The following is a 9,280-nucleotide window of genomic DNA, read 5'->3' as shown; positions in this document are numbered from 1 at the left end:
AAATGATAAATCTTGTCTTTTTTCTTTGATTTTGATGGTACAAAGGTCATGTCACGATCCATTAACGGTCTGAATCCAACAGAGAATTACACTTAAATACGTTGTAAGCGTGATAAATACTTGCCTTAACCGAATAAATCTCTCAATCAGTTTATCAGTTTAAAATTGTTTAGCGTTTACTTTTTGTTATTACTATAAGAATTTGCGAATAATTGCTCTGTATTTAATGAAGAAAATATAATAAAACAACCAAAAAAAAAAAAGAGAAGGGAAACTACAATTGTACAAGCTGAGTGATCAATTATATAATGAAAATGATACATGGAAACACGTCTTAAGGTAAGGAAAAACAAAACAAAACAGAGAAAAAAAATAAACGTGTATCCTCCTTTTGTGTTCCTTGGTTTTGAATTTGTATGAGCAACTCGTTGGTGTTTCTTGAAGGACACAACACACAACACAATAATTAGAAGGTCTAACAACGCATATATAATTATATTATATGTCAAAATTAATGTATTTGTTTTATATATATATCAGTAGTTGTTTGTTAAATAAGATACGGAAGTATATATAGAAAGTATACAATTACATTAATAAATAGTACTGTTTGACGTACTGATTGTTCATTTTTCGAGGAATATATTTTTATTTTGGAAACGTCGGATACGTTTGTTATCATATTTTGTGACGATATAAAATACATTATTCGATTAAAAGTTTAACATGCAAAAGGAATATTTTTTAGACTGAAGGTTTTGTTCAGACTATGCAAGTTTTCAGTTTACACAGGTTCACACTGAGTAGACACTTTAATGAACTCAATAAACATCTAAATAAGGCAAACATGAAAGTCCCATTACACTAGTTAAAGGAGATATATCTAAGGGATATATATATATATATATATATATATATATATATAAGGGCTATAACTCTAAAAATCAGTGATATGTCTGTATCATATATAATTTCACCAAAGCCTTTCAAGCTTTTCTATGAAACATAATGAAATCAGTTCACGTTACTTTGATGCCTACATAAGATTGATGTACAATGGTGAATACAAACGTTCCAATGATTTGTTAGATTTGTGTCCCTTACCCTAGTTCTACTTCCATAAATATTGGCAAAAATACCGGAATGTCGTCAGTGGGATGACATCCAAAACATGGTCTAAACATGAACACATGAAACAGAGGCGGTCTACACAATGTAAAGAACCAATAAAAAATTTGACACATAGAAAGATAAGGAAAACAATGTGTGACACTTAATCTTTATCAGTATGAACTCCCACTGAAAGTTACATCACATGATCCGAAATGCTAAATGTGTTTTGAACCTTGGTAAATCGAACAACAGAGATATTATGAAATATTAGAGGGGTTCGGTATAAACAGGTTTTACTGTAATCCTAAAATTGCTATATCTGTAAATCAATAAAGGTAGTTCTAGTTAATAGATAAATGTATCCATCGTATCAGGCTCACGTTGAACTGTAAGATGTGTTTTGTAGTACAGTGAGAATTATAATTCTGAATAGATTTGTATAAGGATTAGTACAATATCATCGGCTGTCTATGGATGATTATATGACAAAATTATTTAGGATACTGATAAACATGAAGAAGGTCAGTTGTTTTGGTGGTATTTTAATCAAATTTTATTAGATAAATATGCTTATACTAGAAATAAAATTATTCGAGAAATAATAAATCATGTTTTATGACATCAGACAAAAATCGTAAGTTCTGTACAGTTCTCCAAGTAAAATGTATAAGTTCTATAGCCATAAAAAAGCAATTTATCATTCAAATTTGCAATTATTGTTACTGTATACGGGGATGATGGAATGGATATTTAGTTGAAACATGTTTCTTTTTTTCAAGAGTTGATAGTGTTAGACATACTTTGCTTTTATATTATATGACTAATTGCCTTTAAGTGGCAGTTTTTATACCAATCAAACAGTAGATCATTGATGGAAGTAAAAACCCCACGAAATTTCACTTTTTTTTTTAAATAACAGACCACACAACCAGTCTTAGTTTGTCATATCGATTGTTGCACACGCTTACCCTATCGGTGCACCTGGTCCATGCTCCAGTTTTCAGGGGAGTCGGAGTTACTCATCTAGTTTTGTTGCCCTGGGTGTATGATTTTAGTTACTTTATGTTCTTTGTTGTGTATGTCTGTTTTCCATATATGGTCTTTGGTCTTTGTCACTGGATTACATTCTTTTGACTACCGCTATAACCTTGGTTGCCTTGATTACTCTCGCACTTTCGAGATAATAAATACGTATATAAATTGTGTATGAAATTCACACTTTTCAAAATTTATTGGTCTTGGTTTGGTTTAATTTGCTTGATTTTAGTGGGAGATGAAAGTTTGGTTTTCTCAAGAATGCAGCTCTGAATAAAGAAATATCGTATCATGAACATAAGTAGACTAAAAAAAAACATCATTTGTTCGGTAAAAGTGTCTGGTACTTAAATTAAACAAATGCAAACAATTGTAATAGAATGGACGGATATCTTCTTTAATGTTTTACAGTAAAGAGAAATTAAAATGTAGCTCTCCATATATTCATAGGAGATAAAAATGGTAAAGAATGTACTGTAGAATTGAAGATTAAGGGAAATGACTCTGTAAATGACACTATGGCACATTAGAAACTGTTGGATTTTTTATATGGATTGTCCGCTAAGAGCAGACAGATTTGAATGAATAATTATACATTTCATTCTATAGACCTATAAAACAACTAAATGGCAAGAACACAAATGTGAAGCCTTTTGTAGTGTATTACATATAACAGAATTTGCAAGATTCTTACAAAGACTACTATTTATGCAAAGCTGTTAATTGCTATTATCGGTCTAGACAGTGTAAGTATTTCAGTTGATTGTTATACAATGGGACGTGGAAGCCTTAATGCAGAATGAATTTTGTTTTACAGACGAATAGCATTCGTCGGATAATTGCAGTCGAAACACCAACGAACCGATAACATTTCTATTTGCATTTTTTCTCTCATCTACAGTTAAACGGACAATTTTTTTAACAGCAAAATTTATAATTGGAATTATATAAGGTCAGTTGACTTTATTTTAAGGAAAATTTCGTGACAAACACATATGAGCTCAATGACTTTTTTATAGATGTGTTAATAATAAATTAATGCGTTTTTCTTGTTAAAGGATAATAACAAAGAAAACAAATTAGATGCTTTATAAACAAAATAACAAAAAGAAAAACAATTAGCACATATGTACACAAGGGATATAACGAGAATGGATATGGTGAATATGTCAAAAAGACAATAACCCGACCAGGCTGAGAAATGTCAGCTCAGGACCACACTTGTGTCTTTGATGAACGACGAGGAAACCCTCACATCACAGGGCAAGCTCAGTTGTATGCGTTTCCATTAAAAAAAGTCCTTTTCACAAAAAGTCTTAAGTGAAGAATCAGCAGATAGTTCTGACGTCACATTTTCTTGATTTTTATGATGTTATAATTTACGACTAGTTTTTAAACTAACGATTGACTGCTGTTATTTTTTTTTCTTCAATCGGACAAATAGATTTACTTGATTTTGCTTTATTCGTTATTCGTTAAATGAATCGTGACCTTATAAAATGGTGACCTTATAAAATGTGCCCGATTCAACAAATTTGTTTTATTTGTTGTACGTGATACACCTTTCGATAATGAAATAGCCAAAGCAACGTAAAGTTGATTGTAAAAGTATGATTAATCGATCAGTAAAATATATTAAACGGGATGCAGATGAAAAAAATCAGGCTTACGTGTACATTATTGAAATTTGCAGACACGCAAGTATACGTTTTTCTAACAATCATTCAACATAGGAAAAGTCAAAATCATGCATGTAAAAACAAACCCATTGGACAATATAATGTCTTCAAAAGATGCTTTATCTTCTTAAATAAAAAAAGACTATTATTTTTCCTCTTCATCATAGCATTTATTCAGAAAATTTTCAATAGAAAGTTGGAAATATGATGGCCATTTGCCATTGAAATATTCTTAATCAGTGTATTTCAACGAGTTTAAACTCAATTTACCAAATGAAATTGAACATCCTGTATTTTCACTTGATTGTGATGATTGCAAATAGTCAACATACATTTTCAAAATGGTGGGTTTGTTAACATACAATATTTCACCAAGTGCCTAATTGGTACTAGGACTCGCATTTTAGCACCAATCGATAGGATAGTAAGACACTGCATAATGCTAAGGTAATATATAACCCAGAAAAAATAACCACCAAACTAATGACTCATTGCGATCTCCGTATACACCATAGGAATTGTAGGAATTATTTGTTGTTACTAAAAACCGATTTGAAAAAAAAATCATGGTTTTATCTGTCATAGTTTGAACCTCTAGCAAAATGCTAAGTTAAAGTCAGTCTTTGTAATTGTCATCTGAGAGGTGTTAATACAGATGACATCATTTCTGACTTTTCAGGGGATCTGTCAGAAGAGCAGACACTAGGAAATTTCTAAAGGTGTCATTGAACAGTTCTAGAGTCAAACTCTCTGACAGTTCTACTAGCAGAACCGGTTCTACGAGAACAGTTCTACTACTAGAACCAGCTCTTCTAATAGTTTAAGCTGAGCTGGCGCTACGAGAACAGTTTAAGTAATAGAGCCGGCTCTTCGAGTACTGTCATAATGGCTTGTTCTAGAACTGTTCTAAATCTGTCATAGAACTGTTTCTCTGAGTTTTGATGTACTATGGTGCTCAACCTCGCATGTAAAGAATTGGGATTGATATTACAAATGGTAATGGCATATCATTTTGTTGGTTTATACTGATCTGGACCTGGTATATCATTTAACTGTTAGTAGTCCTTTATTTCTGCATTTGTGTAACTTATTATCAGTTTTTTTTTATGTTATGTTATTATAAGAGGTGCGAATACTTGTATAATATTTTTTTCCACGGCAGAAAGGTTTAAAAAGGGTTGTGATCACGCCAGAATACTATAACCTCGCTTGATCCTGTCTCAAGTCAGAAATGTATTGCCTTTGTATGTATTGATTCGTTTTCATTTTCATTTTACTTTCATATTGCTAGAAAATATTGGGCAATTATTTCACTTCACCTGTATATAATGTTTATTTTTTGGCCAGCTGCAGACTGCAAAATAACTTGCTTTCCGTATTGTCAAACGTCCTTTTGTCTGTGACAACATCCCTTATGCACTTGGTTATTTCATCTTCTCTGTTATTTGTGTCATTTTTTCTTTGTCTAGTATTTAACCTTGGAATATATTTCTTTTGAATGCAGTTCGAATCTTAATTCCCTTGATTATTCTGCCACTCTCTGTTCGTTTTACAGATAACAATACACGGACTTTGAAATAACATCCAATGTTGTAAATTGTCGACACAAAACTCCTCTACCAATTTAAGGAATTAAGTCAATAACAGTAGTACTATGTATTATTTTTACCCATAAAAATCAGTTCCTTAAAATTTTTTTTCTCAATAAAAAACTAAAAAAAAAACGTATCGTATAATTTGTGAAATAAACGAAGTATTCCAAGTTATTAATTTTCTATTTTAACATGATCCAATCCCATTAAACTGGTCAGACAATATAAATTTTATATGAATATAAACGCCTTGCGGTGTTAATGTAAAAGGCTTATTGATGTATAATTCTGCAATAAAATATAGAAAGTGACAAAGAACAAAAATAGAAATATTGTCAGTATTAAGATATAACAATATAACTGTGTATCATGACATACATAATGCTTAACTGAATTATTTATCTATTCCACCTACATTTTGTATCATCATTACTTGAAAAATACATGAAATATGCGTTAGGAGACTATTGAAACCGTGTTATATTTTACCAACATTGAGTGATGTAAGCTTTCTGTCTTTTTGTTTGATTTGTAATAATAATTGTAGGCTTATCCTCAGAAGTCATTTTAAGGGCATATGAATGCGTAAATAAGATACCAAATTTCGATGGTTATCTTGCAAAAACAGAAACATCAGTTCATCTAAATGTTTAACATTTTTATTATTTAGATGAAGTTGTCCTGCTCATATTTACGTGTATTTCCATTCTGTGATTTTTCCATTTTTGTCGATTATCCTTGTGTAGGTGTTTTGAGTATCGATTGTTTTATTTGCCTTTGTGTATCAGTTCTCAATTTCACTGGCACATCAGCATTTTCGCCTAATCGTTATCTTTTGAAGAAATTCAAGTTATGTCGTATTTACCAAAGTTATGTAATCATATTTTTAGAAATGCAATTAATTATCTTTCGTTATTATCTTAAGGTTTTATTGAAATCAATATTTCTGTTGTTTTTAAATTTATTTTCTGTCGTTAACAACTGACAGTAATTATTATTGTATCAACGTATTGCATGAAACATAATGAAACTTTTAGAGAGAAATCAAGGGTACCACATTTTGATGGATAATTATAAGAATATCTTCGAAGGAAGAAGACAAGAACGGGTAAACGAAGACGAACACTATAAATAACATCAAAATATAAAAGACACAAATACAAAGAAACAAAAGTAAAGTAGCAAACGTGTATCTACAAAAACCATAGACCAGGTGAAACGATAGTAAATAGTGTCTTCTATTGCTTTTCTAAAAACATCATCTCAGTTCCCTATTTTTTTAAGAATCCTCATCTTACTTTGTTTTAAATTTTGAAAGTAAGTCATTCTTTTTAAATTAAGTTATTGTCTTAATACAATGTAGCGTAACAACTATTTGATTTGATATGCGTAGATGTTTTTTTTATGATTTTATTATAAATGAATACCTGAATAATATGATATGTATCGTTTGTCTTCCTTTTCAGGCTAATAATTCTGGAGGTCGTTGTTTACAGAACTCGACGAACGGCACAGCATCATGTAACAACGATCTAATAGATATGATCGCTTCACAAATAGGCAACAAAACCAGCAATGGTCAATCAGAAGGTCTTGTATTTTTTACTTATGTGACTCCAATTATTTTCATCGTCGGTGTCGTCGGTAACCTGTTGTCTTTGATGGTATTTATAACAAAGAATATGAGGAAGTTATCAGCGAGTGTCTACTTAGCAGCTTTGTCAACAGCGGATCTGTTTGCTCTTGTGTTTTTTGTTTTAATAGAGTGGATCAAAATTGGTGTTCGAGAAGAATTTGGAAGCCATTTTGCATCATTTCTGGATGCCAACGGGTCTTGTCAATTCATTCTATTAATGACGTATCTGTCCAGATTTTTGTCAACGTGGTTGGTGGCGTGTTTTACCTTAGAGCGATACATCGGAATATGCCATCCTTTTAAACGAAGAGATATTTGTAATGTTAATGCTTCGAAGAAAATTGTTCTAGGGTTGATTATGGTTTCTGTACTAGTGTCATCGTTTCGTCCATGGTTTAACGAAGTTCGCCATATTGGACCAAAGAAAGTCCCATGGTGCATTAGAAAAATAGATCACGTAATGTTATCATTTGTTTATGATTGTATTTTTGCTATTTGTATAACTTTTTTGCCCTTTTTCATCATCACTTCCCTAAATATTTTGATAATTCGAACACTTATAAGAAGAAATAGGCGTCACAAAAAGAGTAATGTAATTACAGAAGAAAGTATTATACGATTCGAGTTCACCGTAATTCTGATAACTATATCCTTCTGTTTTATAACCTTTAATTCGCCATATGCTGTTGTATGGTTTCATCATTTCCTTCAAACGAGCACCAGGCAAGTGTCGAAAGGACTTAAAAGTTCTCAGAACCTTTACTACTTTACAAAGACCATATTTTTCATGAATTATTGTATTAACTTTTTCTTGTATAGTGTAACTGGAGCGTATTTTCGGAAGGAACTCAAAGCATTGTTCACTTACAAACAAAAACGAAATGAGAATTATCATCGATGTTCTGTTCAAAATTCACATCATTCTACATCTACCCCAAACTCTTGGATGTAAGCTTCGTTTTGTATTCAGTCATTTGAACTTAAGGATGTTCGTTTCTTTATCTAAGAAAAACAAGAATTTAAAGGTTGTAAAATCCTTTAAGATATTGTTATGCTGAAACAATATAAGTAAATATAAATGACTGGTCAGTGTGCCTATCTTTAGAAGCATTTGAAAATTTTGCGGAATAGGATCTCCCCTATTTTTTCAAAGGTTTATTTCGTAGATATTTGCCATAAAGCTTCGAAGAAATATGAGGTATTTGATAACAACTTCTCAAATAACATTTTACAATGTGACCAGTAAAATTATGAAAAGGAAAGTTTGGGATGCTGAGCAAAAAGTATGAATGATATGACTTTGATAAGTCCAAAATCTGGCAAAAGTGGCTGAACATAAGCAGCAAGCATTCACAATGCTCAATGCTTGTTTCTTGAATGTTTCTTATTATTGTTATATTTTGAATCCCGCTGTTTGTTCACTTTAAACTCTCCTATTAAAACATTTTTAAGTTTGATTTCACCTTCTCTTCTCCTTGAGCGTTAAGTGTTTATTTCTGAAGATCAGGTAGTGGATGAATCATGGTATAGAAATCCAACGAATTAATCGATTTTGTATTATCACAGTTAAAGGTTAAAGTCAATGTCTTTTTCTTATCATTTTGATAAACCAAACTACAATTGTTCCAAAATACACTGCAGCTCAATCAACATTCAAGTGTCGGTTCTTGTAAAAATCAAGCAATAGGGGAAACATGGTATAAAACAAACATCCTTTTGATAGTGTATTTTGACTATTTTGACCACCAGAATCAAAAAAGCAAACAAAATTTCCCAGTTCATACTGGACCATTGAGCTACAATTTCAAATAGAGAAAGTATCGTTGAGTGAAAATACATTGTCGGGTCAGTGGGGCTTTCACATGCCTGTTTCTGATTTTTCCCGTTTCGCCTGATTCTTACAAATACTTACACTTAACGGACACATATTTCTGTGAGAAAAAAAACTATACAGTAAAAACTGTCTAAACCGAACCACTGAAAGATTTGTCCGGTTCAGGCAGGTTTAATTGGCCTTTTGAAATTTGCGGGCGTCAAATCATACGTCGTTCGACGATTGAATAAGGTCACGTAAAATCGTTCAATTTTTCCAGGCTTTGTAGATTTTTGCATTTTTTAGAGGATTGGCGGCAGCCTCTACAGTAAATTTCGAACGTCAGACGCTGTTGGGAGCTTGGGACTTCTGAAGATACTTGGTTAACACAGGTTACAGTTTTATTCAGGGA

General features: G+C 31.7%; 1 protein-coding gene across 1 annotated transcript; it reads left to right on the top strand.

Annotated features, from left to right (window-relative positions):
- Positions 1 to 6,891: 6,891 nt before the first annotated feature.
- On the top strand, positions 6,892 to 8,512 carry LOC148597742 (cysteinyl leukotriene receptor 2-like). The gene has a single exon (XM_088561311.1). The coding sequence runs from the start codon at positions 6,961 to 6,963 to the stop codon at positions 8,005 to 8,007; it is 1,047 nt and encodes a 348-aa protein (XP_088417437.1). The 5' UTR covers positions 6,892 to 6,960; the 3' UTR covers positions 8,008 to 8,512.
- The last annotated feature ends 768 nt before the right edge of the window (positions 8,513 to 9,280 follow it).

This window comes from Perna viridis, chromosome 14 (assembly GCF_037379345.1).
Source record: "Perna viridis isolate PV_CMFRI_1.1 ecotype Kerala chromosome 14, ASM3737934v1, whole genome shotgun sequence".
Classification (NCBI taxonomy): Eukaryota; Metazoa; Mollusca; class Bivalvia; order Mytilida; family Mytilidae; genus Perna; species Perna viridis.
This window is presented reverse-complemented; position numbering and strand designations above follow the sequence as displayed.